General features: G+C 52.7%; 10 protein-coding genes across 10 annotated transcripts; 4 read left to right on the top strand and 6 right to left on the bottom strand.

Moving 5' to 3' along the window:
• Positions 1-137: 137 nt before the first annotated feature.
• On the bottom strand, positions 138-2,506 carry J4E93_008965 (uncharacterized protein; the record flags this gene model as incomplete). The annotated part of the gene is made up of 2 exons (XM_049346861.1): positions 138-2,258; positions 2,498-2,506. 2 exons carry the CDS (start codon positions 2,504-2,506, stop codon positions 138-140), a joined length of 2,130 nt encoding a protein of 709 aa, XP_049195816.1.
• Positions 2,507-2,535: 29 nt separating this feature from the next.
• Positions 2,536-3,446, bottom strand: J4E93_008964 (uncharacterized protein; the record flags this gene model as incomplete). Its single annotated transcript, XM_049346860.1, has 2 exons — positions 2,536-3,191; positions 3,443-3,446. 2 exons carry the CDS (start codon positions 3,444-3,446, stop codon positions 2,536-2,538), a joined length of 660 nt encoding a protein of 219 aa, XP_049195815.1.
• Positions 3,447-3,590: 144 nt separating this feature from the next.
• On the bottom strand, positions 3,591-5,426 carry J4E93_008963 (uncharacterized protein; the record flags this gene model as incomplete). The annotated part of the gene is made up of 1 exon (XM_049346859.1): positions 3,591-5,426. One exon carries the CDS (start codon positions 5,424-5,426, stop codon positions 3,591-3,593), a length of 1,836 nt encoding a protein of 611 aa, XP_049195814.1.
• Positions 5,427-5,873: 447 nt separating this feature from the next.
• On the bottom strand, positions 5,874-8,143 carry J4E93_008962 (uncharacterized protein; the record flags this gene model as incomplete). The annotated part of the gene is made up of 3 exons (XM_049346858.1): positions 5,874-6,743; positions 6,792-7,899; positions 7,947-8,143. 3 exons carry the CDS (start codon positions 8,141-8,143, stop codon positions 5,874-5,876), a joined length of 2,175 nt encoding a protein of 724 aa, XP_049195813.1.
• Positions 8,144-8,638: 495 nt separating this feature from the next.
• J4E93_008961 (uncharacterized protein) lies at positions 8,639-9,976 on the top strand (the record flags this gene model as incomplete). Its single annotated transcript, XM_049346857.1, has 4 exons — positions 8,639-8,832; positions 8,885-9,012; positions 9,061-9,698; positions 9,773-9,976. 4 exons carry the CDS (start codon positions 8,639-8,641, stop codon positions 9,974-9,976), a joined length of 1,164 nt encoding a protein of 387 aa, XP_049195812.1.
• Positions 9,977-10,680: 704 nt separating this feature from the next.
• On the top strand, positions 10,681-12,350 carry J4E93_008960 (uncharacterized protein; the record flags this gene model as incomplete). Its single annotated transcript, XM_049346856.1, has 2 exons — positions 10,681-11,030; positions 11,078-12,350. 2 exons carry the CDS (start codon positions 10,681-10,683, stop codon positions 12,348-12,350), a joined length of 1,623 nt encoding a protein of 540 aa, XP_049195811.1.
• A 2,303-nt stretch (positions 12,351-14,653) lies between these two features.
• On the bottom strand, positions 14,654-15,386 carry J4E93_008959 (uncharacterized protein; the record flags this gene model as incomplete). Its single annotated transcript, XM_049346855.1, has 2 exons — positions 14,654-15,331; positions 15,381-15,386. 2 exons carry the CDS (start codon positions 15,384-15,386, stop codon positions 14,654-14,656), a joined length of 684 nt encoding a protein of 227 aa, XP_049195810.1.
• A 4,260-nt stretch (positions 15,387-19,646) lies between these two features.
• On the top strand, positions 19,647-20,300 carry J4E93_008958 (uncharacterized protein; the record flags this gene model as incomplete). Its single annotated transcript, XM_049346854.1, has 2 exons — positions 19,647-20,042; positions 20,094-20,300. The coding sequence occupies 2 exons, from the start codon at positions 19,647-19,649 to the stop codon at positions 20,298-20,300; spliced, it is 603 nt and encodes a 200-aa protein (XP_049195809.1).
• Positions 20,301-24,895: 4,595 nt separating this feature from the next.
• Positions 24,896-25,821, top strand: J4E93_008957 (uncharacterized protein; the record flags this gene model as incomplete). The annotated part of the gene is made up of 2 exons (XM_049346853.1): positions 24,896-25,609; positions 25,669-25,821. 2 exons carry the CDS (start codon positions 24,896-24,898, stop codon positions 25,819-25,821), a joined length of 867 nt encoding a protein of 288 aa, XP_049195808.1.
• A 58-nt stretch (positions 25,822-25,879) lies between these two features.
• J4E93_008956 (uncharacterized protein) lies at positions 25,880-27,193 on the bottom strand (the record flags this gene model as incomplete). Its single annotated transcript, XM_049346852.1, has 1 exon — positions 25,880-27,193. The coding sequence occupies one exon, from the start codon at positions 27,191-27,193 to the stop codon at positions 25,880-25,882; it is 1,314 nt and encodes a 437-aa protein (XP_049195807.1).
• Between the last annotated feature and the right edge of the window lie 713 nt (positions 27,194-27,906).

Below are 27,906 nucleotides of genomic sequence, written 5' to 3'. Positions count from 1 at the left end.
TTTGTTGACACTTCATCGCACGTATGTTTTGTTGTAATGATAGAGGGCGTTGTAGCTGGTAATTAGACACACTCGCTCATATATTTGTAATTTGAACTAGATCTCTACCATCCGAGCGTTCCATACTTCCTACCGCTCTACCTAGGACTAGCCCTAACCAGCCACGCCCTAATCCCCTCCGTATGCCTTCTAGGAAGTCCCTCCCACCTCCCCTCATCATACGTCTTATCCATCTCCCTCAGAATCCCCTGCGCCTTCCTCAACTGCAGTCTCTTCGCCCCCGCCCAAGGCGTCTTATCAATAAACGCATCCGCCTCCCCCACCAACTCCATCCGCTTGTCCCTCACCTCCTTTCCATCCTCCTTCTCCGCATCGCACAACTTACACTGACACCTAAAGCCCCATGTCCTTTCCAAGAACCCCTGCCTAGTCTCGTAATCAAGCGACGCGTCGTACGGATGGAAAATCTCCTCGCCGGCTTTGATGGGCTGAGTAGCCCGGATGATGATCATATCCCCTGCGAATTCTTTGGTCGTGTTGGAAAGGCAGGAATGGTTGATGTAAGCCGCGTGGCGCCAGAGTCCCGTGCTAGCATTCCTAGCGCTCTCCTCGCCGAATTGACTTCCAGGCCCGAATCCGTTCCGCGACATGATATCGTGGACGCGGAAGACGTCTACAATAGCACCGTCTTCGTTGCTAAAGATCTGTGGACCTTCGCCTTGGTAGTCGCCGAAAAGATCCATCAACTTCTCTGTTTGAGAAGGCTGGTTCAGACATTTCTGTACGAGTGCTTTCGCGAGACCGACAGGTGCGACACGGATTCGGTCGTCGCGCGTGTCGTACGTCATGGCTGTTAGAGTGTCTTCTTCGTGGCCCCATACTACGCAGAAGGCTTTCTCGCACATTACTATGTCGCCGGTGGCGAGGTCACGTGTAGCGTATAGGCCGCGGCCTTTTCCGGGACTATCTTTTACGAGCGTGTTTTTGGTGAAGTTTCCGGCGTCGACGCGTGAGCGGGCTTTGGAGAGGTTGGTTCGGATCTTCATTAGGTCGTAGCTTCCTGTTTCTTCTTCGCGGAGACGGGCGTCGATTTTCTTGAGTGAAAGTTTGGCGTCTTTGTCGTCCGGGGTGAGCTTTTGTTGTTCGAGGAAGAAGCCTTTCGCTTCTTCCCAGTGGCTTTGGGCGTATGCTGCTGAGCCGGCGCGGTAGTAAGCTTTGCTGTCTAGTTCTTTGGACTTTTGGTCTTCGCGTCCGGTTAGTGAGGCGCGGGCGTCAGTCTTTACTTCATCTAGTCGGCCTAGTAGCAAGTTCACGTATGCGCGATTCCGGGAGATGTCTCGTGCTAGATCGGGGTTCGATTCTGCTAGGATGTCTTGCTTTGCGATTGCTAGACCTGCTGTGTACTTCTCGTGGGCCAACGGGAGATCCTGCTTCTTCAGCGCGTTGTTGCCGTGAGTCTTGAATCTTGTGGCTGCCTTTTCTGCTGCGGCCGCATCCTCGAAGCTCTTTGGGCCTTCTTCATGGCAAATGACCAGATCTGAAGGATGGTCGATGCGTAGTGTAGGCTCGCCCTGTTCAGTGAGGGTGAAGTATGGCTCCTTGATGATGAAAAGCTTGGTCGACTCTAGCACATCCTCGCTATACCGCGACTTGTGCAGCAGTATTTCCAGACGCTCTGCATCAGTTCCGTCTTCATTTTGAACCATAGTCCATGACCTCGCAACCAGTGTGACAACAGGGCTTTCTCGCTTCACGACCAGTTTGCGGCCTCGGTGATGCGTCTCCATCTTGAGATCTGACATCTTCATCGGTTCCAAATCTGACAGTGGAGTCGTGCATGGTGGATACGGCCGGCCTACTCCGATGACTGGAATCGTAGTTGACGTCTTCCCCTGGGTTTGCAGCATATCTGGATCTGGCGCGCCGCCCATGTCTGCCATTAGAGCCGCGCCGGTGGCCGCCTGGTGAGCAGCCAACTTGTCTCTTGGAGCCTTTGCATTGCCGCTTTGCTCATCGCACTTTTTTAACCGATCTTTAATGGTGTTCTGGATGCGCTCCGCCTCTTTCTCTGTGAGGTAGATTGTGTTGTCTTCTCGTTGGCTGTTCGCCATCTTTCCGACCTGTGCCGTTGAGCCCCAACCGGCTTCTGTAGATTGGTCACACAGCGTTGCTGGGGTCCTTCTTCGCCCACCAGAATTTCGACCGTTTCCGGATGACTTGGTTGACAGTCGCGGCTTGTCAAAACTTTGCGCAACGGTCTGGCGATAAGACTCAAAAGGGAATATGAGACGAAAGTACGCGACGCGGTACCCAGAGTTCAAGATGACAGAATTAATTTCTGGTTGAGTCAAATTCTTTCTCACATGAAGCTTGACACCACATGCGCAGGCGCATTTCGGAGGGGTTGAAGCTAGCTGAAATTTGTTATCGATAAATGCGGGGCTAACCGCGACACCTTGGAAAGCGGAACTTGAAGCCGCCCTTGAAGTTTACCAACGCCGAACATTGACCGTGCTAAAGAAAGACCATCACGATCTACTTCCACACACTTGAACTTTCTGCACCCGCCTCTTTGCCTTTCTGATACGTCTCGCTCAGGCTGTTGTAAAGACTTTTGACCCTGTCGATCTCACCCAGTAGCCGCTTCCTCTCGCTCTCATCTTCAATCTCCCCGACAACATCGACAAAGCTCTTCGCAGTGAAGAACTTGTTCTTACGATTGTAGAGCTGCCTGCTTTGTACCTGCTCTTCACTCTCGCCCTCCCCTGGGACCCGAAACACCTCTTGCAAGATGTCGATATCGTACGGGATTCCGAAGAGATCCCGGCTATCTTCGTACGTGAACAAGTAGTAGAACTCGTTGAAACCCGCCCATGTGATGCCGCTCAGACATAGCGAACATGGCTCATGGGTAGCGAGAAAGATGCAGTCTTTGGCGGGATGAGGTCGCGTTGAAGGATCGGGGAAGTCGACAGTGCAGAATTGTTGGATGCAGTTGATTTCGCCGTGCAAAAGGGGTGAGATGCGTTCGTTGTTAGTAGCGAGAGTGTATGGTGTGAGGTCTTTGCGAGCGATAATGGCAGCCCCAAAGAGTTTAGAGCCGCTCGAGACGCCTTTCTGCGTCAGAGGTATGATGCTCTTTTCGATGATAGATAGCAGGCTTGAGACGAGGTCCTCGGGCGGCGATATTGCTGAAGTTGTGTGGGAAGACATCTCGTGAACGCTGAGTCGAATGAACGAAGATCGAGTTCATAAAGTTCGCGAAGTCAGCCTTTGGGTTATATGGCTGTCAATGTAGACTGCAGGTCATGCATCCGCTTATCGTTCAATAAGTCCCTTGATGGCGTTACTCTCGATCTACATGTCGGGGGCTACCGGTGGCGCACGACGCGGGGCTTCCCGATAGACCTACAGTGGGGCGCTGCCGTCCGCAGGCGTAGACTCATGGCTCTTTTCATTTGTGGTTCTACACGGTCTCTTCGTACGAAGGCTCGCACCAGAAATCGTGATTGCGCGCAATGAACATGCTGCACAAGGTCCGTGGTTAATCGATCACAAGTGCGTTCACACTCGATGTGCAGCGCTTTTGGTCAACGAATCTGAATCACCTCTGGCTGCAATCCACCCGACAGTAGATCATCGAGTGGGTGAGGAATGCCTTCCATCTTCTTCCTGTTCACAGCTGCCATGTATGAGCCGCCAACGATACGATAAAAGTCATCCTGTGGACGCAAGATCATAGGACAATCGGTGTTCCACAATAGGGCGACATGATCCCCAGGCTGAGCGGCGGCCGGACACATTCCAACGTAGCCCTGCTGGGTGATGTAAAACCTCTTGAAATAGCCATGTTCGCCTATTTCTTTATCTAGCAGGGCTGGGTTTCCTACAGATGCAATCTCGCTCGTCTCTAATAGCAGCTGCGCTATGGACCTCAGCATGGCATACTCTCCGTATTTTGCATATTTCGCTATCGCTGCCGGAGATATTTCCCACGGGTGTTGAGAAATCGTGTAGAAAGCACTGACGTGGTTTTCGGAAGTCATGTAGTAGGTAGCGGTCTCACATAAGTCTGTCATGACGGCCTTGTATCCAGGGTCCGCTTCTCTAGGCCTGATATGCTCTTCCCAGAAGCTTTCCAGAATGGTCCCCGGGAGTCTGAACTGCACAAACTTCATGGTGTCCGAGAGAGCCACAATTGTGTCTAAAGTAGCACTTAGCACGTTGAGAGTGTCAATAGCGAGCGGGTCGAGGTATGTTCGTAACATAGACAGCAGCTCGGAACCGCATCCCGTAAACGAGATGCCACTCTCTACGGAAAGACCGGAGAACTTGCAAATTTCGTGCAGTCTGTGACAGAATGGAAAATTATTGACGAGAGGCAGGTCCCAATGTGGTGACCACGATGGCATGTCGCCTGGCTGCCACTCTTCTAGCTGTTCCCCATGTTGAACTGCTAAGAAGATGTCTTCCGTCAAACCTCGCTGCAAGGCCCGAATAGCAAATTGCCGATAGACGTGCTCTACAGGTAAAGTATAGTCCGGTATGGTAGCTTCAGCTAGCGATTGTCCAGCGGGGTCTGCTGCTGCCCAACGGTCATCACCGCATTCTAGTCCCAAGATTGCGAAGATCCGATCGCGACTGTCTGAGCATCCAAATGCCCTGGCTGTATGGATAGTTCCCATAAAACTCGTCGCGTAGCAGCGTTGATCCTTGATTGCAGACAATCGGGATATGGGTTCGAGCAGCGTAGACTCGTATGGCGTAAAGCGCCACATCACGTCTGGCTTCTGGAGGTTGCTGACAGCCAGGTTGATATGTGTCCATTGAATTTCCTCCGCGCCCCACAAGAAGAGTAAATCCTTTGCAAGTGCGAATTCCTGTATGATCCAAACACGCCCCCACCATGGACGCTCACTGAAGGCGCGAAGGAAGTACCACCCCCCAGGAAATCTGTTCATGCTTTTCAATGTAGTCTCGAGCTCTTCGAGCTCCATGTCACGCTGGCCCAGCTTAAGACAGAAATCGAATGCGTTGCGGGCCTCGCCACAAAGATCAGGACCTAGCCATACGAGGACTCGGTGCGCATTCCGGTAGACACGTTGCATGAGCTGTACCTGATGTGACTTCTCGACATCGTCGGTTTGATTGATACACAGTCCGTCTATCCATACTGTTCGATTCCGTTCCGGTAACCGGATGCGTAGGAGAGCCTGGTGTAGACTAGAAGTCACTGCGACGACCTTGAAATCGCATGTGATGGAAGATGACAAATCTGAGTCTCCCCAGACGTACGAAACGGCCTCATACTCTGGGTTGCTGGCGAGATCGCGATGCTCCAGGCTGCATGTGAGAGGATCCCTTTCGGGGGCAGGATGGATGTGCAAAACCCGAATTGTTGTCGCTGACGTCAGCGGCTTGTACATGGCGTGGAGAGACTGTTGGTCTTAGCGGACTAGTGAGAGTGGATTGGAGCACGATGTAGAAGATGAAGGTCTTCTAGCAAGGCAGCCGCGCGGATAGGATCGGCAGAGCTGGAAGACAAATGATGGAACAATAATGTGCCGAACAAACTGTGGCCTTGCATAGCTAGCTGCAGAAGGTTGGCTAGACGCCATTGGACAAAGGGCGAAGAGGCGCATGCTGAACTCGGGTTGGATGTGTAGGTGCAAGCAACTGCCAGAGTGTTAAGGGGATGTCCGTGCACGGACGCCAGTGACTCACGTGAACAGGCGCAGGACACGCTCGACGCGTCGTGTATTCTGACATGCTTCACCACCTCAAAAGATATCGACCACCCATGCACTGTCAAAAGAGAAGTAATCTAATCAAATGGACATTTGATTGATTCCTCAATTGTCATTACACTAGCCTCACAAATCGACAAACTCACCCTTCAGCAGCGGATCGTCGCGCACCTGCTGCAAGTAGCTCTCCACCTTGGCCGTCAACGCAGGCACATTGAATCCGAAGTACTTATAAGCAGCTTTGCCCGGCAAGCTGTGCCCAAAGCGCTTCATGCAGCAAGCTGCATCGGCATACCTCTCCCACCCGTTCGGCGCGAACGGCTCAATGACAACAGCCGGAATCCCGCGATGCCTTTGCAGCGTGTCGCGCTTGTATTGTGTGGGTTGAGCATCGAACAATCGCTGACATGGGAAGCTCACGATACGCGCCTTGATATTCTTCGCCCTTAGCTCCTTCGCTGTATCAACTGCATGATGCAGCTCCGCGCCGACACCGATAAGCGTCACATCCGCGTCCTCGACCTCCTCGATCACGTATGCGCCCTTCGCAACCAGGCCCCGATTCGTTTGCGGTAGTTGAGGAAGAGTATGCCGAGACGTCGAGATGATGCTCGGTGTATTCTTCGCCTCGATCGCTGTAATCCACGCGCCTGCCGTCTCCTCGCTATCGGCCGGTCGAATGTACAATATATTGGGCATAGCGCGGTAGAGATTGGCAAGTTCAATCGGCTGATGGGTTGGGCCATCTTCGCCCATTCCGATGCTGTCGTGTGTTGCCGCATGTATGACCTGAAGGCGTTGCAGCGCACCCATGCGAACAGCTGGGGCTGCATAAAGGTAGAACATGAAGAAAGAAGATGTAACGGGGATAAAAGTGTTTGACGCGTATGCTGCCAAACCGTTGGAGATGGCGCACATGGCATGCTCTCGCACACCATAGTGGATATAGCGTCCGCTGTAGTTGCCGACAATGCCACATGTGGTCTTCAGGTCGGGCTAGGTGGAGTTAGCAATGATGCTTCCAACCGGATGAGCACAGCTTACATTCTGGAAGTCGACTTTGCCCTTCCAGTTCATGTTGACCGAAGGCGTCAGATCAGCGGTGCCGACCATGAAGTTATTGATCTTCTCAGCAATCGTGTTGAAGACAAGGCCTGACGCTTTCCTTGTTGCTGTAGGCGCCTCAGGAAATGAACTTGGGACCAAATCCTTCCAATTCTCTGTCAGACGACCTTCGACTCGGCGTCTGAAATCGGCACCCTCCTCCGGGTACTTGCTCTGGTATTCGTCCACTTTCTTCTCCCAGGATCTCACGAGCTCCTCGCCCCTCGCTGGAATGTCTCCGAAGAACTCACGCACTTCTTCGCTGACAACGAAATGTTCCTCAGGGTTGAAGCCGTAAGCTTTCTTCATGTTGGCTACATCAGCTGCTCCGAATGCCATGCCATGTGCAGTGGCATCGCCTGCGACAGCACTACCGAGACCAATCACTGTCCGGACGTTGATGAATGTGGGCTTCTCGCTGGATGATCGCGCTTTGTTCAGAGCTTCAACAAGGCCTTCGATGTCAAAACATCCATCTTCAATGTCGATGATGTCCCATCCACATGCTGCCATCTTGGCGTTGACGTCCTCGGTGTTGGTCAGGTCGACGGAACCGTCGCAGGTAACTTGATTGTTATCGTAGATGATCGTAAGGTTGTTGAGCTTCAGATGGCCAGCGAACGAGATCGCTTCCAGAGCAACACCTTCCTGCAGACAGGCATCTCCAATCATACACCATGTGTGGTTCGACACGACGTCGAAATCTGGTTTGTTGTAGATCGCCTGAAGGTTCTTTGTCGCCATTGCCAGTCCGACCGCATTGGCTACGCCCTGTCCTAATGGGCCAGTCGTCACCTCGATGCCTTCATGTTCGATCTCGGGATGTCCTGGGCACAGCGCATCGGTGCGCTCTGAGTGGTACGACTTCAACTGGTCGAAAGTCATGGCTTTGTAGCCTGTGAGGTGGAGAAATGTGTACTGGAAAAGACAAGTGTGACCATTCGACAGGACGAATCGGTCTCGGTTGAAGTAGTCAGGTGTATGTGGTGCGTATCGCATGACATACTTCCACAACGCGACACCGATTGCCGCCATACCAATAGCTCCTCTGTTGCATCGTCAGCTTTGCTACAACAAGTACTGATTGGTACCTACCCAGGATGTCCGCCATTGAATTGCTGACATAGATCCGCGATGAGCAGTCTGAAAGTTTTCAAGACATGATCTTGCTCTTTTGACAACTTCTGGACAGACGACTGTTCCAGCTTCGCCTCTTTCTTCAGTCCATCTACGACATTCTTGCCGTAACCGGTCGAGCCGCTGACCTGCGGTGAGTCTTGCGAGGTATGCATTATGTGAGGTTGTGCGGAGTCTTGCGAGGTGCGAACTTCACAATACAAACATTAGTAGTTCTACAGATCAAACAACATCAAGAGGCGCATCATACATAAGTACTCCTCGTGCTGCTCTGAAAACTAATCTTCGACGTCTATCCAGAACATTTGGCCGGGCATGCCACATCCGGTAATCCGACGCGTCGCTATTGCGGAGGCAAGCTCGGTGTCTTCGATTCCTATTGGGCGACAGGACTCCAGACTAGACGAATTAGGTAACCAGAGCCACCAACACACTACGTTGTCAGTCCCGCTGGATGTTTCCCCGCATTTTGCCACGACTATTGCGTATTTCGGTCTCCAGGTTGAGGATTGGATTTCCATTCTGGCAAGAATGGAAATTTGGCGCGCTGAACATGTGGGGCTACTTGATACACCTCTACCCGTTTCCCCCAAGTTGACGACAGTTGCTCTTACTGGTGGTGATCGATCTTTACACCGCGACAAGGAAACATGACCCCAGCACTGGTAGATTCGTCATCCGCTTCCGAAGCAGATGCGACACCGAAACCTACTATCAAGACACCACTGCCAAATCCCTCGCTGCAAGTCACGGCGGACCACAACTTGAAGCTTCAAGAAGCGCCTGTGTATGCACCAGCAAAGGGAGAAGTACTCTTACATATCAAGGCTACAGGTGTTTGTGGGTAAGGCATCTCAACATGACAGGCACTTGCGAAGCTGACAACGGTGTGCCAGATCTGACATTCATTTCTGGAAAGCTGGGAGGATAGGCTCGCTCGTCGTCGAAGGAGATTGTATCCTCGGTCATGAAGCAGCTGGCATAGTTCTACAATGCGGCGAAGGTGTTACGACTCTCAAGCCTGGTAGAGTCACCTACCTACCCTCTCATCACTAATTAACAATTACTCCAGGCGACCGTGTAGCAGTCGAACCCGGCGTGCCATGTGGCACATGCTTTCTTTGCATGGACGGCCGCTACAACCTCTGTGAAGATGTCCAGTTCGCCGGCGTCTACCCATACCACGGCACAATCCAACGCTACAAAACGCATCCCGCGAAATGGTGCCACAAACTCCCCTCCAGCGTATCATATGCCGAAGGCGCACTTCTCGAGCCACTTTCCGTCGTCATGCACGGTATCAAATCCGCCGGTCTATCTCTAGGACGCGGTGCAGTAATCTGCGGCGCAGGACCCATCGGTCTCATCGCGCTTGCTGCAGCGAGAGCCAGTGGAGCGCATCCGCTTGTCATCACGGATCTTGAACCTAAGCGCCTGGCATTCGCAAAGCAATTTGTACCAACGGCTTCCACGTACCAGGTGAATCGCAACCTAGATGCGCAGGGCAATGCGAAGAAGATTAGAGAGCTGTTCGACTTCGAGAATGTCGGTGAGTATGGTGCACCAGAGACCGTCCTTGAGTGCACAGGTGTGGAGAGCAGTGTTGTTACTGCTGCCTATACTGCAAGGAGAGGGGGTACCGTTATGGTCATTGGAGTTGGGAGGGAGATTATGAATAATTTGCCGTTCATGCATTTGAGTCTTGCTGAGGTAGGTGGACTACGCTTCATCTTGTTTACGTTGATGAGCATATTTGAGACGGTGTTTGCTGATGATTGCTGTAGATTGATCTCAAGTTCATCAATCGCTATCGCGATACATGGCCTTCTGGCCTTCAATGTCTGGCTGGTGGTATCCTTGATCTGAAACCACTTGTCAGCCATACGTTTCCGCTGGAGAAAGCGCTGGATGCGTTGCACACTTGTGGCGATTTGAGCAATGGTAGTATCAAGGTGCAGATTATCGACGAAGTGAATGATGTGTTGTAGCAAAGTTCAGCTCGGCGAATCAATGACGTAAATTTTCGGCTTGACAGAACGGTTGTTGATGCTCGTCGCTTCCCTTCGATGGCTTAGACGTCTCCTTCCCCGCTCATCGAGCACATAGCTTGATTTTACCCCAGACTGTACGAATGATCGTCCCACCAATTGCAGCATGATTTCCAGCTTGCAATCCTTCGGAGTGCACTTCTGAGGGCGGCCGGGAGAACTTCGGTCACGCTTCGACGCCACCATTGGGCAGCAAAGTTCCGGCAAAACCTCGGATGCGCCAAAGTAATATGAGGGGAATAGCTCTCTTGGAAACATTCACGATGCGACATGAAGGGATGCCTCATACGTACCGACATACCGGATCTGGGGAAGCTCACCAACGCAACCCTTGACTGAGATGAGTAGACACGACGATCGAACACCAGCACAGCGGCAAACGTGCTAATCACATAACCCGATCAATCACAACATCGCGACGGGACTGTCTGCGGTAACTTCTTCACTACATGCGCATGAATTTATCCGTCATGTAAGGCGACCTTCACCTTGCAACAAATCCTATAAAACGCTGCCTCGCGTTCTCCAGAACTATGCACGATCTCTGAGCCGGGGTGAACCTGGTCTGAATCATTCTGTCTACATCCGTCACTTTCGTCACAGCAGCTTCGTTGTAATCATCCCTCGTATCTTTGCAGACCATCATGGCTCTAGACAACGATGAAAAGTCTAATACCGTCGAGTTCATAGAACGCCTACCGGAAGGAACGACTACCGCGGCTACATCCGGACTAGGTCATCTCGCCAATCAGGAAGACCATGAGGTTGGGAAACTTGCGTCCTTCCGCAAGTACCCTTGGGCATGTGCTTGGTCGATATACATGGTGTGGTTAGTGCTACTCGTCAGCTTTGAGAACCAAGCAGCGGGAAGTGTTATCGGTATACCCAAGTTCAGGGAGGACTTTGGCCATCAGTTTACTGCGGACGACGGGACTGTGAGTTATGTCATTGACGCTCAGTGGCAGTCGGCCTTCCAGGGCGCACCTGTAGCTTCGTAAGTAACCCATGTCGATGAGAAGTTTGAGCACACTAACGATCTAGTGCTATCGTGGGTGCCCTCGGATGCGGTCAACTCGCTGACTGGCTTGGCCGACGCCTAGTAGTCATCATCTGTCTCGCAGTCACCTTTGCCGCAATAACCATGGAGTTCGTCGCAACGACCAACCATATGTTTTTCGGTGGCAAGTTCCTGAACGGGTTCGTCGTTGGCGCCCTAGCATCCGTCACCGTCACATACATCGGTGAAGTCGCCCCGTTGAAACTCAGGGGCATGTTGACATGCTTGACTGCCCTTTCGTACACCCTCGGACCACTCACAGTCGCGCTCATCGTCAACTCCACGGGTGTATACACCAATCGTTGGGCATATCGCGCTGTCTTTTGTGCTCAGTACGGATTCGCTGGGGTAGCTGCAGCTTTCGTTTGGTTCATGCCTGAGTCGCCATGGTGGCTTGCATCCAAGGACCGCCAAGCTGACGCACTTAAAGCTCTCAACAGCCTTGGTCATCGGGGTTTTGCAGGTGAGCAAAAGCTAGCTCAGATCATGACGACTCTGCAAGAAGTTAGGCACGAGACCGAAGGCGTTACATACCTGGATTGTTTCCGTCGGTCCAACCTCCGGCGAACCATCATCTCGGTCATGCCACTGACTATCCAGTCACTCAGCGGCATCATGTTCGCAGCCTCTTATTCGACATACTACATGCAGCTCGCCGGCTTCACCACCGCCATGTCGTTTAAGTTGCAGATCGTGCAGCAAGTCCTCTCTCTACTCGGAAACGTCGTACCTTGGTACCTAGTTGACCGTATAGGTCGTCGCAACCTCACCTTCTGGGGACTCTTTGTGCTCACCATCATCCTGTTCGTCATGGCCGGTCTCGCGGTCGTCGGCACGGTACCCGCACTCAAAGGCGCTATCAGTATGATCCTACTCTATTGCTTCTGGTATAATGTCACCATTGGCGCGACTGCTTATACTATCCTGTGCGAGACATCAACTTCACGTCTTCGCATCAAGACCATTGCCATCGGTCTCGCTCTCCAGAACGCGCTTAATACCATGTGGAGTTTTGTGTTGCCCTACCTGTTCAACCCCGACCAGCTCAACCTCGGTGGAAAGCTGGGTTTCATCTTCGGTGGCTTGTCTGTTGTATGCTTGGTGTATCTTTGGTTCTATCAGCCTGAGACGGCGGGTCGGACTTACGAAGAGTTGGATGAGATGTTCGTTAATCGAGTCAAGGCGAGGAAGTTTGGAACGCACAGGACGGATGCGCAAGCTATGGGTCAGGCAATGAGGCAAAAGGAAGCCGCATAGATTGCTGAGGTAACATGACGTTCCAGCAAATCGAACAATCGCTTGAGCAGCAAGCTCAATGTCTTTATAGAAAAGACGATATATTCTGCGAGAGTTTACTCCTCAACTGTCCGCACACAAATTTTCCGCATACCTTAACGATCAGATACAGCTACATACATGCCACCCAATACTATGGACACCACGATCATAACATCAGACGATGCGCAGCCACCAGATGATACAGGCCTAGTCAAACTATTGACACGAATCCTACCAGCACAGGACATTGTTTTACGCCTCGTCAGTATTCGTGACATTGTTGCACTCTCTCGCACCACCAAGGCGTTCTGTGGACTCGTTGGTCTAGTGGAACGCACACAGTTCAATATCAACAAAAGACTAAAGCGCTTCTTCACAGACCCGAAGGCATTTCGTGCGCTACAGGCGAAGCACAACATCATCATTACTGGAACGTTCGCGCTCGGCTTCATGTCAAGGAAGTGTCTGAGCTCTGATTTGCAAGAATACGATACAGGCCTGTTGAACAGAGTTCTGGTGCAACACGGGCCAAATGCGGAAGCCCTAAGATCCTTTCTCATTGGAGAGGGATATGATCTCAGAGGCACGAAGCCTTTCCCAAATGTGAGTCCTTCAATGCACTCTCTATCTTGTCTGCCAACATAGCCAACTAGCAATCTAGCACTCAATCATGGTCCGTGGCAACGGCCTCAAATATCGATACGTAGCGTTCATCGAGACGGATAAATCTCCTTTCTCCTGGATAGGAAACGCGAATTTCACATGCGACGTCAACTTTGTCACATGGAATAAGGCATACTCGGTATTCGCGTACCAGACCTTTATCTTGAATGAAGGTTACTTGCTCAAGCACGTTGCAGACACAGGTGCGGATCGAACGCTGAAAATGTGGGATAATATCGGCATCAGCATTGCTCCGACAAGTCTTCAGGATACGCTTTCACTGGAAGCGAGCACTGATCCGTCGAGCACCATTTCAACTTCGTCAATGTTGAGAAGACGGCTGATCGGCGACAGACGCTCATGGATCATACCTCTCAACACGGATGGTATCGAACCACCGCCGTTCCCGGATCAATCCTTTGACTACGCTGGCTTCGAAGTCACGATGCCGACTCAGCACGGAGACGATGTATCTGCGACTGACGAATCATCTCCATTCAATCATTACACCATCAAGACGACCATTCTGAAGAGCCGTGTCTTGCGACATCAATATGCGTTCGCTGATGGAGCTCGCGCAGAGCATCGCCGCTTCAGGGATCGCACCGCTATGCAACTCTACGCTCTACCGAGTGAACAACGACCTCCTGGATTCGCTCAGATATTTTCTCAGAGGCAGAACGTGGACTTGGATGGCATCGGCGACTTTGTGCCACCGGGGGGATGGGTCTATCACGACGACGAGATAATCAAGATGTTGGAGATGAGGTAGGTATCCGGGGGCTGTACGAGTTATCAAGAGGGGGGAATAGCAGTGCAGCAGAATTACCGTGTATGGCGATCGTGTCAGAGCGGTTATCAGCATGTAGGAGGTAATACTGCGTAAATTCTAGCTAGCATACAGAGTACCCACGTCCATAGCGCGACTCCTGCATCCCACACCTCGATCAACCCAGTAGCCAACGACTGTCTTTATCCCCACAAACCCATACTGCCCCAGCACCTTTTCTCCATGTTGCTTCAGCCCCAAACGCCGTCCCTCATCCTTCATCCTGCAATCCGAATCCTCGCGCCTCCTCGGTAACCGAAGACCCCGGACCCAGCTATTTCAAGTGCCTACGTTTTCATACACGCGACATCGCCACGTGCGCACCCACTATGCCAACGCATCACATCACAAATCAAGAAAGGCCTACTATGCGGCAGCTGGACGTGGGGGCCGGGTAGCGGGAATAACGCGTCAAAGGAAATGGGATGAATGGGAGCTCGGCGTCTAGCAGGATTGTAGTCGCCGAAACCTCGAATATGCAGGGCTTCCGAAAATGGATCTGCTGTTGCCATAGTAGGTGGGTTTAGCGTGAATAGTGAGCTTGGTGTTCGAAGGGGTAAATGTGCTCGTGACGGTGGGAGGCTACACAGGTCTATGAGCTGAGCGATCATGGTGGGATTTTTGATCTGAGCAATCTGGGATGAGCACATGCGTTGAAGTAGTCTGTTGAACTTAATGTATATTCTGAATTCGCTATAAAAATGCAGACAATGCAATGGGGTCGAGTGGTGATGCCGTATTCGAACGTGTATGATCCCATACCTCCCGTCTAAGCAACATGCGTGTACTCTCATTTGACGGCTTTGGAAGGTGCGTCATGTTCACTGGCATCGTCATCCAAATCGTCGTCCCATTCATCCCTCCTGACGCCACTCTGTTCGGCCACTGAAGTAGCACCAGGCGGTGGCGCATCGTCATCGCTCTCGTCCTCGAATGCGGCTGGATCGGCCAGTGGTTGACTCTCTGGATCTACATTCCTTCTCTCTTCGGGGCTAGTCCTCTTTGGCGCACCCTCCACTCCTTCATCCGCAGAGACGGAGATGCCCCTCCGACCCCACTTGTTATTCGGCTGTGTGGTATCGTTGCGCTGGCCAGCGGTCTCCTCGTCGTAGTCAAAATCCATGCTCTTCCTGCCTACAAACCGGCCAACGATCCATCCGCGACCGAGATCCTCCGAGTCTACCACGCCGCCGTGTCGGAGCTTCACGCGCTGGCGCGTGTAGTACACCCATGCGAAGTCAATCATGAGTGCCGTCTGGATGGAGCCCCAGACCCATGATGTAGGATCGAGATAGTCGTCTTCCTTGACGCCGCGCATGATCCAGTTGAGGACGTATAGGGCGCGGTATGTACCCAGTGTAACTAGATAGTAAGAGTCGATAACGGTGGGTACGGTGGTTTGGCGGAGGAGGAGCAGTTGCGGGATGACGCAGACGGATTCGAGGATTTCGGAAAAGACCCAGAGAAGCTATTATATCAGTATTCAACCATGTTATGAAGTTGTCTAGGGATCTTACCTTCATGAAGGTGCTGTGCCCCAGAACGTGATCCCTAACCATAAGGTACCAGATCGGGGTGATGAGGATGCTGCCTAACAGACAGTACATGCCAAACTTCCATGCCTTCTCTCGCTCCCGTGTGCGCGCGTATACACTTGTCATCAGGAAGATGATGTACAGCGATGATAGCGTGTAGAATATCTAACCGGTCAGCCGCGTACGCGTAGACATATACCGGGCCTCCGTACCTTCAGGGAGAAGTTCCACGTATGCCACCCATCTTTGGTGATGGAAGAGCTGAAAATATCGAGATATCGCGTGCCGAAGACGAGCGCGTAGAGGACCTGGGTGATGAGCGATACACCTGCATACGTCAGCCCATGTTGCAAGCTTCATGTGGTGATCAGATCCAACTCACCCTCAGCACTGCTGTTGGAGTGTATCGCCCATATCAATATGAGCTTCGATGACGTATGCGAGACGTCGCCGAGGATGTGAAAGAGGTTGAACCCCATCTTGTGGATAAATAATGCTATGCGACGGCTACACAGCACTAGGCCAGCCGCCTGTCGCCTACGTGTTGGGGCTCAAAGCGCGCTTCCGGCACTCGGTGCCAATAAGAGGATCGGGAATAAATAGGTGCCGGCGCGAGGATGTGCAGCACCACTTCCGGTAGGATTTGGGGTCAACGATAGGAAAGGACGGGGAGGCGATGGATGGGCTGGTTGGTGATGCGTAATGTCTTCCCCGGGTTTGACGCAAGCTACCACGCTACATGTAACGTGCTTGGCAATTCCCAAGGGTCCACACTAGCGCGTCACATGCGGCCTAGTCGCTCGAGCTAGCCTGGAGAATCGGAACGCAAGGCTGCAAACTCCACATCTAGTTCTCAGATATGTGGTCTAGCTTCGAGGATTTGCTGGAGATTAAAGATTGTTGGCGAGCTTAGACGATGTTGAGAATTGCGTTTGCATGCATGCGTCTTTCTCGATAGGCGGTCGGACTGTGCACCGATCCGGCATAGGCTACCGACTGCTTGGTCAGAACGCTCATCGTGAGCTCGTAGCTCAGGAGTTTCGATCTACTGAAATCCATTCCCAGCAAGCGTAACTCTTAGATCGACCCGTACATCACTCGAGGGGCAACATTTGCGAGGTCGGGTGCCAGTGGATCCGGACTAGAGGACCCCGAGAGGCTCGTTTCGCTTTTAAACCACAGCCCGCGTGCTTGTGCAAGTCATTGTATGTTACTAAAGGATTGCTCATATCGCATAAAGAGTTGAAGTCAAAAGCGGGACCACATCCCAGATGTATGGCACGATACTAGTCGGGCGGTGTGAGGCGCAGCGAGCGAGCCAAGCAAACATTGTGGCTCAACACACGCCCCATACTATTCTGAGATGCGAAGCCCACAAAGCCTTGCGAACGAGCGTCTATATCGTCCGCAAGTCCGTCGCAATAGTTCAGTACGTCAAAGTAAACTACAGCGCCGCATAGGTGCCACTCGCAGCCTCATATCGGTGCTTCTCACGGCGAAGATCATGGACGCCTGGGTCAGGACTCCAAGGCCTCCAACGTGGCGCGCGGGACGGATGGCAGCATCCCTAGGCCAGGTACACAATCCTTCACTGTACCTACGTATACTTCGAGAAGGTCATATGTGTTCCGCGTCCGTAACGGTGAAGATGTTGCCGACTCTAGGCGGGCATGCAGTGGTTGCGATGTGAGTGGCCAACTTCGTCACTTCGCAATATCTCAGGCAAAAGTGCGGATCTAGCCCTCAGCTCGCGTGCAACAGTACGCTGTACGGCGTAGTCATTGCAAATACCCGCGATAGAACAGATCCACCAAGTGCCGCAACGTGTATATTTCCATTTACACGTCAAAATGGTTGTCAACCGGGAAGGCTGAGTGAATCAAGGCAGATTCTGCACCCATAAAAAAAGCAAGACAGAAACTGCAAGTCGAAGGACGAACGTAAAACAATGGGGTCGTAGCTATATCAAGAGTCAAAAGGCAGTGTACCGAGATCTGGAGCCGCCGCTTGCTGCGGTCGCAAAGTTCAGTGCGTCACCGTGGGCACCACCCACGCTCCACTCCACGGGAAGACCATGAAGGACTCTCTTCAACACAAGAAGTGTCGCAGGTATTCTGCCGATACGAAGCCCTCGACGAAACACGGCAAACAAAGTGACGAGTGAGGATCATGGTTGGAAGACAACAAGGAAGCGGGGTTTCCGGGCACTGGACCGCCGCACAAACGAAGTCTTTTAGCCGTTCAACAACGCACAGCCCAGATTGACTAGTAGCAGATATGTACCATGGCGGTGGGGGGTCACACCCACTGAGCATTGTGCGGAAGGTCGCTGTCGGCGGTATTCCACGGAGCAGACCCGTGGTGTGGGGCGAGAATCGACATGGCAGACGTAGACGCTAGCAAGCGACGTGATGTGGATAGCAGTGGTGGCAGTGATCTTCGCTGATATCGTGAGCGAGTGCTGTGTGAGAGGTGCGACGAAGAGGAGGTGAGTTGGAAGGGTGGGAACAAGGACGAAAGGGGCGAATTAGCGGTCATTGCCCAGCCGAAGCGTATATTAGCGGCCAATGAAAATTACCGCAAGCGTGCATTTAAGCGCCGTCGCGTCCTTCGCTCTCAGCTTACGCACCATATGCGGGGCAATTTACTGGCTTTGAGGTACCTCGACGGCACAGCTGTCCAGGCGCACCGAATGGGAAGACACGGCTGGCCAAATTTCCTCGCTGCTGCGCGATGGAGTTCAACCCTTGTTGACGGCATCCTATGGCGCCGCCAGCACAGACAGGTTCGTCAATATCACGCTGCATCGAAAAGAGATTAACCTACTGGGTAGCGACTGTGGGAGGAGTCTCAGACGTCAGGGCCGACGTCAGGGTGGCCGCCTTACTGAAGGTTACATTCACCTTCCACCCTCAAAAAACAACAGGTATGCGCACTAGCCACGGTGCCGTGTAGCGGGCACACCCTGGCCGGCCAGGCGTGTAGCGGAATCCGATAGCAAGGCTGCCGCGACGCCCACACGGTCATGATCACCGTTGTTGCAGGACACCACCTAGAAAACCCAGCGCAGCGTTCCGGGCCAGCAAATGGGCCGGACACAACCGTCGAGCAACGCTGCATGGCTGGCCAATTCGCGGCTCAAGCGCAAGGCATGGCATGCTGGGGTCAGGGCCGCCAAACCACGAAGAGACAAGAGAAGAGCAGGGTGAAAGCTCGGGGCGCTAACGTGCAGGCCTGACCGTCAGTGCGCAGCAGCATCCTTCAAAGCCTACTGGGGGTGGCACGTTAGAGTCGACGCACTAGAAGTGACCTGCACTCGAGGCCGCTATACCGCTACCATCTTGATAAATATGACTGAGGCGTTCCCCTAGCCTAGTCGTCCAGCTCGAGCCTGAATATCATCACCGTGCGCCGCATCCTCTTCTTGCTACCGCCCGTCTCCAGTCTGCTACATTAGCGACCAGCAGTAAGGCGCAGCACATAAGGTTCTTCAAATCCTACCCGCAGTCGCAGTTGTCATGTCTATCATACTTGAAGGTGCTATCCTCCCTCCGCATCATCTCCAAGACAAGTCAGCCTCGTCCTGGCCAAGTCCCTACCACCCTCAATACTACCCCGCGTTGGCATCCTCGCCTGGCACTATGTCTCCACAGTCGTTCCATTCATACAATCCACGCTTGCCAGAAAGCCCTCTCCCTTCTCAAGAACTCAATTGTCAGCCGACTACTGGGTGGTATGCCCCCTCAATTTCGGCCCCAGAGTGCCACAGCGAGGTTTGTACTTCACCCTTGTTGCGAGATCGGCTGCTCATATGCCGTCGTCTAGACCACATACGCCTCATATGGCTATATACCTCCACACACGGCGCAGGTCAACTTGTCACCGCCTGCGTCTGCGTCCTACTACTCAGCAACAGCCCCAGTGTCCACTGCACATTCATCAACAGCCATCTCTCCAGGTACCGTCTACTCTCGGGACTCCGTGGTACCAGAGTCTACACGCCCATCTGAAGAGCCCCAGTCCGACGCAAGGAGTGTCTTGCACCAGCCCACTTCTCGCTACAGGAGACAGTCTCACTTCATGGATCGGACTCACAGCGGTTCAGACTCGTTGCATTCGGCCGCAGTGGACGGCTCCTGGACGATGAACGCACTAGGCATTCATGCGAATCACGAAGCCTACTACCCGGCATTCCCAACTCATAGTCCCCGAGTGAGCGAGCCATCAACAGAGCTATCGTCAAGCCACATGCCCTCGCCACAACCCCGACGCATGTACACACCGATCGCTCCTCTGCCCCTGGAGACACCCCGTTCGCACGGAACCAAGCGACAGAGGGAAGACGACGAAGAAGAAGAGCCCAAGCGAAGAAAGCGATCGGACTCACAGATGTCGACCCAGTTCGAGCTCAGTGAGGAAGACCGTCTACTTCTTCGACTCAAAGACGAAGAGCACATGCCATGGAAGGACATTGCGGCACGCTTCCTCAAAGATTTCGGCAGGCAGTACCAAATACCAGCACTACAGATGCGTATCAAGCGATTAAAGGAGCGGATGCGTGTGTGGACCGACATAGATGTCCAAGCACTGCGCAAAGCCCATGACTACTGGGTGCAAAACAAGTTCGACATCATCGCGCAAAAGGTGTATACATCACCACCATCAAAACTTAAGCACAGCCACTAACTCTTCTAGATGCTCGAGTACGGCGCAGAAGAGAAATGGGCCGCACGCCAATGCTCTCGCAAATGGCAAGAGATCGATCCAACACCCATACCCTACACGCAGTTCGACCACCACGTCCAGCACGTCCAGCAAGGCTTCGCACCCTACGCGATGAGCCCCATCGAGCCCACGCCCATGAACTTCCCTCCCTTCCTGCACCAGCACCATACCACCTAGTCAACCTCGCCAGTGTCAGCCTCGCTTATTACGGCAGGAGGATGCGGGTAAACCACGCCGCATCGCTCTTCCTTTCTGATTCTTCCACTCCTAGGGATTGTCCCATCGGGGCAACATGTCTAAGTCCAAACGCTTCCCGCGATGCGGCACAGACAGACCGGCGTTTAGCAAAGCGAAACGAAAAAAAAAACGGGCGGCTTGCATGGCTTGGGTCAGGGAGTTCTATGGGGCACAGCAAGCAGCAACCAGCGCGCAACACTTCTTAACGTTTGCCTTTTGTGTCATTTATCTTCTTCTTTCGCTCGATACCCTTGCTTGACTAACTACATTTGTTAAGATATCTTATTTCAAATACATATAACGATCATCTTCATCTCCTTTCCTGTTGTTGAGTCGCAGCTAGATCTCACAGGCCATATGCGCGGCCCCCTGTTTCTGCTTCCCTATATGCAACACGCGCACATCACATATCCCTGCTGCGCGTCTTTTCGGTTGTTGCAAGCTTCAAAGACAGCGCGTCTGCATCTACACGTGGAATGAGACAAAACGAGATCGCGTATCTCAACCCCAAAACCGTTAAACCCTTCTTCATTTTCCCTTTCTGTCGCTCGCGCATGCGCTTTTCGCACCGCCCTAACTAACCTTATGCCGCCTTGTGGGGCCCTCGTTTTTGTTCTGGTCCCTCGCTCCTTCTTCAACGGGGCACCCATCTCCGTTACCACACACCCACCTGTGCCGAACTGCGCCGCAATACAGTACAGTCGTGCCGCAATCACGATTGTATCGATTTTTGGCGCACTGGTTTCAGATGTCTTAATAGAACGCGCTGTGACAGGTTCGCTTACGTCTTGACAAGGCTCTATTTATTTTTTTCGCGGCTGCTCATGTGGTTAGTGGACACGAGACAACCGTTTTGCGGCAGAGGTTTGGGCTTGGGCTATCACCCGCGCGGCTCGCGTGTCTTGAGGGCGGCACAGTGGTGGTGGTGCCGCAACTTAGGGGAGAGAGTTTAGTGATGGGTGCGGCGCCGCAATCGGGCCTTTCGTGTCTTGGTGGCCTCCCCGCTACGAAGAAGCGATAGACACTGTTACATTCGTCGTTCCTTCGTGTGAATCCTGTCAAAGGGCACGGGGACATGACGTGCTTTCGCGATGAATGCCAATGCGCGCGTAGTCTGCCTTGATGATGCAGGTCACGCATTCGGGTCTGTTACGTATAGCACTGCGCAATCCGTTCTGTCGCCTGGGTAAGATGCATCATCGCTGTGGCTGCGCTATTTGCTTAGCTACGACGGTACGCATGGGTCGTGTGCCTCCTACCTCCGACTTTTCCGAGTATATCGGTGCTTGTATAAGAAATGTTAGTAGTGAGAAGGCGTGATCGACGCCAGCATCCCTCGTATACCTCCATTCCAAGCTCGTGACTGGTCAGCATAGTCAGCCCTATGTGTAAGCTACGTTGTACAGACCCTACTCCACGCGAGCACGTAACAATTTACTTACATGCCACTGTTGTAGTATGCATGGGCCCATAGCGCGAGTATGCTAGGGGGTCTCAGAGACGCACACCGTACCTATCCTCGTCATCATCCCCTGCGTCTGCCACTATCTTACTGAGGTAGTTTCACATTCTTAGTGATCTCTGGTCGAGACCATTCTTCGGCAGATGCATCGAGCACTGACAGACTGATTTAGCCCGTGCGATTGGAAGGCACGGATGCCATGCGGTCTCCTGGGGCGTAGACCAAGGAGATCATCAAGACGAACGGTCCTTACATAACGCGTGCCGACTTGCGTGTGTGGGTAGATTCTGATATTGACATCGAGCACTGAGCTCACGCTGATGTTACGGAGAAGAGCAGCTCGGCCGTATCAACCCCCGGCTGATGGACTACCACAGGCGTATAGAGGACGATAGTATCACATCTCCACACTATGTGGGGATCTGAGCAGGAACACCGGCTCCTACGTGCCGTGACATTGTATCTGTCAATCAAGGGCCCCGCAATCCTGAGTTCCCCTTAAGCTGTCAGTCGCTCTTCCAACGGCACGGGTGGCGCCGGTATGCACGACAAAAAACCTCATCACACTGTCTATATCCTTCAGTACTGCGACATCCCTTGCGCCGAATGCTCTCCTATACGCACTGTAGATGTAACAGGTGAACGACGTCTACGTCTTGAGTGTAAGCACTGCTGTCAGAAGCTCGAGCTCCATGCATGATGCCACCGAGACCTTCGCGGCAGTTTCAATCGACACATCGACAATGGCTTCGAATACGGTCTGACGTGTACCACACGTCTACCAGATCCAGCACGAGCACGGGTAGAAGTAGAATCAGGACGATGCTGATGGACCGCGCGGTGTAATATCATGCATCTGGTGGCTATGACTGGTCAGCGCGTTCGAAATCTGGTGGATGGCGACGAACGATTTGCTTGGTGATCGCCCGTGGCTTGCTCGGAAGGAGGGAGCTTTCACGTCACAAGCCCTAGTCAGCTTACATCCGCTCGCCAAGGCAGTCGCGGACCGCGATGAAGACCGGTTCTTTGCGCATGTACGCAGCTTACTTCTCGTCGACGTCGCCAGCGGCCCGAACGGCCCTACGCTCGAGTTGAAAAACGGCTGGTAGCGGCCTTTCGCGTAAAACTTCCAATGGGAGTGGTGGTAAGAGTCAGGATTTAGTTGATAGACTTCTTCTAGAAGTCTTAATAGGCTGCTTATCATCTTAGACTAAGCCTCCGAGAACGCGCTGTGGCCAGTAGTAAGCTTCGTCGTCCGCGTGTGCTGTATACCCCCACGTTCCTGCGTCGTCGCGCATCACGCAGCGATCGGAACATACCGCCATTCTACCTGGCTAGTCGTCGACCGCTGACAGCAGGACAGTGTTCCACGTTCTCCTTCCGAGCACGAGTGCCAATAGCGGCGAGACTCAGACGCAGGATGCGGACTAGTACACTCGGGGTAGGTGACATTGTTCGAATCTTCGGGATCTCCTCCGCATTGCCGAGCACGCGATAAGACAACGACCAGAGTCAGTGGGAAACGATCCCTGTAGCCAAAGATGACGCATTGAGCGACGGTTGAGGCTTGCGTCGAGGGGTTGAAACAGATCAGGAAACGGTTTGACTGGGTCGTGAGGTAGAAGGAAGGGCAAGCAATGTGACAATGACAGAGGAGCTGCAGTTGACGACTCGACCGGGTTAGTGTTTCATGATCTACGCCCCACATTAGCAAAGGAGTGGAAGCGAAGTGTTTCCCGTCTCTGCGACCCAGATGATAGAGTCAGTCGATAATGGCAAATATTGTTGAACTGCACATGTTTTAGCCGCATCGCATGGGTTTCCAGAGGTGACACAGAAGCGGCCGGGTGCTAGACCCTATGAAGTCACCCTGCACGTGCGTGTCGTGTCAGCGTGCATCCCTTCACGGCTCACCGGTGGTACTACAGGCTGCCGAACCACTCGTTCACAAGCTCATGGTCGGACGAGCTTCAAGGCTACGGCAAAGATCGATCTCTATTCCGATAATGCGATCGGCATTCATCGAAAATCAGTCGTACAAAACTCTTCGGCTAATGTTGGAAAACTGTCGTGCTACACTCCGTGGAGTTGAGAAACGTAAACCGACTCCTGAGACGCTGCCGGGGTGCCGAACCAAGGGCCAGTCTATCGGTGTGTCGGAGGAACGAGTTAGGCCTGCAACCTGCTATCCTCTTGCAGAAAGCACATACTCTTTACGCGACCCAGAGGTCCAAAAAGGAGGGGGGTCGGGACGTTTCAGGTCCGTGGGCTCGCATGCGCAACGTGGTATTGTAATTATCCATAGTGTCAGGCGCCTATTCGCGTGCGTTCGCCCCACCAGCTTTCGCCAGTCTGCAGCGTCTTCTCCAGATCTTCTTCGGCCCTTCTAGAGCTGACAAAGGGCCCGTCATCTCGGATCCCGTGCAGCTGAGGCCCGCGAAGCCGCCTGGGGTTCGCATGAGAGCTGGGAGCTCGATGCCTGTCTTGCTTCGCATATATGTGTTGAGCGTAAGAGGCGTCAATAACGGCGGTGATCGCTGGGTAAATAGTTGCAGAGTGACAGGAAAGAGCGGCAATTTGCCTAATTATGTGCTGCTACATTGGGTCGTTTGCTGCGTCATATGCCCTTAAGTGGTGGCTGCGAATTGATATTAATATTGCCGTTTTGGGACGAATCGCTTGGTAAGAGGCGCACGCGCCGTTGAGGTTAATTTGGTAGTAAAAGGGCCCAAAGAGAAGCGGTGACGATGAAGTATCTCCAAAGTGCGATGGACTGACGATGATAAAGTTTTGTTTCGCTATACGGTGTAGCTATGTAGGTGATCTTGCTAATGACGCGTCTTTAGTCTTCGGCCTTGGCGCTTTATGTCCGTTATTTCCAGATTCGCCGGAGTATACTCCTACAGGTATCATCCCGTCCTTGAGGCAACAGCCGCTCAAGATATATAACTATTTCCATTCATTCCGTTGCAAAGGTACTATGCGTACTGCTGCCCTCACAAGATTGTCAAATCTACGTTCTCAATTGCCCCTTCCCAGGTCACCTCGGTCCTTCCATACGTCATCAGCAATGATGGCAGGGCTCACCATCAACTCGCAACAGACCATGCCATCAGGCTACAAGATCCCCGTCCTTGGATATGGCGTTTACCAAACACCAGCAGACATCGCTTCCGAGGTGGTTGAGCACGCGCTCAATGTCGGCTATCGCCACGTTGATTCTGCCGTCGCCTACCGGAACGAGCAACCATCTGCGGAAGGCATGAAGAAGTCGGGCATTCCAAGAGAAGAGCTATTCTTCACGACAAAGATCCCTCCGAAAGACATGAGCTATGAGAACTCGAAACAGCACATTGAAAACACCCTCAAGATCACCGGATTCGATTACGTCGATCTCTACCTCCTGCACAGTCCCTACGGCGGTAAGGAGAACCGCATCGGTGCGTGGAAAGCGCTAGTTGAGGGTGTACAGGCAGGCAAGATTCGCTCAATTGGCGTTTCGAACTACGGCGTGCATCATCTAGAAGAGCTAGAAGCGTGGACCAAAGAGACGGAGGCAAAAGAGGGGAAGGGCAAAGGTGGAGTCCTCAGCGTCAATCAGGTAGAGCTTCACCCGTGGCTCGCGCGTCCAGACATCGTAGACTGGTGCAAGCAGCGAGGTGTGTTATGCGAAGCATACAGTCCAATCGTGCGCGCAACAAAAAACGACGATCCGCTGCTCAAGCCACTCACGAAGAAGTACAACAAGACGCCTTCGCAGATATTGCTGAGATGGAGTATACAGATGGTGAGCATGAATGCAATAACTCTTTGCTAGGAAGCAATGAACTGATGTTGCTGTTACAGGGATTCATACCGCTCCCCAAATCCGTAACCAAATCTCGCATCGAGGAGAACGCCCAAATCTATGACTTCGAGCTCACAGCCGAAGAGATGAAGAGCCTGGATACCGGAGTGTATGAGCCCTGCGCATGGGATCCCACCGTCAGTCACGACTAAAGTCGTGAACATATGCATGTATCTACCGAGAAGCCAACGTAGATTCAAGGTTCAGAGCTCATGTCGTTCCACATCGGAAATCCGTGTCCATAATTTCCAGGGCTTCTACCCGTGGAGTGAGCACGAACATCGGGTAGTGTGGCCACTGATCATCCACCACACACCAGTCTTCCATATCAACATCTGCTTTCGCTTCACATTCTACATGCGCTCTTGGGGTTTCCCAGAGCCAATTCCGTGTCCAGTCACCAATCCAAAAAGTTGCTCTTTCCAGCTCTTGCCCTTGCTTCTTGTCTCGCATGTAATTGAAGATATTCAGCGCATCTTTTTTGTTGAGAAATAGGTATCTGCCGCCTTCTGCCTCTGCGTACTGTTCTCCGAGGGCGCGGAGCTCTTTGTAACTCCACTCCCGTGGCCCGAGTATGTCTATCCAAAAGTCTGCTTCTCGTAGCGTGGATATGGAAACGATCTTTCCCAGCGTTTCCAAGGGTGAGCTGCTAGCGTTACGGAAGACGTTTATGCTTAGATGCCTGATTTTCTTTGCGCTCTTCCTTATCATCTGAATCTCGTCGTCGAGATCGCCGTCATACCTGCCTGGATAATGCTCAGTATCCCAGCGCAGCTCAAGACTCTCCAAAGATCGGCCCTGCTGGTTCAGAACATCTTCGAAGAGGACGGTATCGCGCTCGCCGTTGACAAGAGACAGGTGCTTCAACGTGTTCTTTGGCAAGTTGAGGATGAGTTCGCCGTCTGTCGTGTTCAGCGAGCGCAACGCTTGCGACCGCGAGAGAACCTTCCGCACGCTTTCCGGGACGGTGTCTACAGAAAGCTCCTCGATACGCGTCCAGTTCATTGCGTCAAGCCACAGCTCCGCGTTGGTCTTCTCGCACTGCTCTTTCGATTGAGTGCGCCATCCAAGCCAGCTTATCCAATGGCCTTTGTAAACCCAATACAATGTGTCCATGAAGCATTCCAGCTTGCCTGGCGCTAGACACTTCGGCCCTTTCCAAATTTCGTGATGCTGCAATGTCTCCCACTGATAGCCTTCAACCTTCAAAGATTTGATATCGGGATATTTTTCACCGCCGAAAGGGCTGAGCGGTAGGTTCATCCGGTCGGGCCATGTACTGCAGGATCCGTAGACACTGATGTCGAGGGTGGATATGTTAGGGCAGGTAAGGAGGGCTGAGTGGACGGAGTCCCAGGTTGTGAAGGGCGTGACGTCGTATGGATAGCGGTCGTCGAGGGACCGGGAAGGGTCAGCATCAATTTTTGCCTCGATGGAAGTGGGACAGGGGTCTTTTGAATCCCAAAGCGCTAGCGCAGTTGACAGGATGGAAAAAAGAAAGAATACGTGAGTGTAGAGGCGCATAGTAGATGGTGTGCAGGATGGTGGGTGGCAATGTCAGTACCTAGCGTTGAGTATCGATGCATCATCTAGCTGGAGTCCGCCTGATATAATGTACCTGTTTTGCTACAGGATGATTCAAACTATGCGCAATGTTGTCATGTTGTCTTCTTGGTGTTTTTACTGTTGCCTGAGCGCGACGGCCTCAACAAGGCTCTTGCACGACGTTCAGGCGTCCAGGACTGCGACTCTTGCGATGTGGACACATGTGTGATGCTGCTGAATTCTAGTGGCACGGACCTTAGGACCCAGTGTGCTTTTTGACGTCTCCAGGACACCTTTACAGGCGTTCTTCTGCAGCCTGGCCATATGTATTTCGTTCTCTTGCAGTTGCGTACGCTCGTAGTGAATGTTTGGAGGAGTTGAGGAATTGAGATGGATGGCACAAGCGAGTCATCTCGCGATGCGGGACGAGTCATGCAACGAACCGCCTTCACACGCGACGCGACGTGTCTTCTTCGCGTACAAGGTCGCCCATCAAGACGATGACGCAAGGTTGTGCCGAGGTTATCCGAGACAGAGCATCGAAGTTTATGCAACACGTCGACTACCTAAGTGGAGAGTTGGGTGGGTGTGACGTTTCTAAAGGACAGAAGGCGCCTACGTCATACTGACCTTGCAGCGAAAACCATAAACATATACACCAACCCCTCGTATCGCCATTCCCATCTCTCATA

This window comes from Alternaria ventricosa, assembly GCF_023758065.1.
Source record: "Alternaria ventricosa strain BMP 2768 chromosome Unknown scaffold_19, whole genome shotgun sequence".
In the NCBI taxonomy this organism is placed as follows: Eukaryota; Fungi; Ascomycota; class Dothideomycetes; order Pleosporales; family Pleosporaceae; genus Alternaria; species Alternaria ventricosa.
Note: the sequence above shows the minus strand (reverse complement) of the source record. Positions and strands in the feature narration are given on the sequence as shown.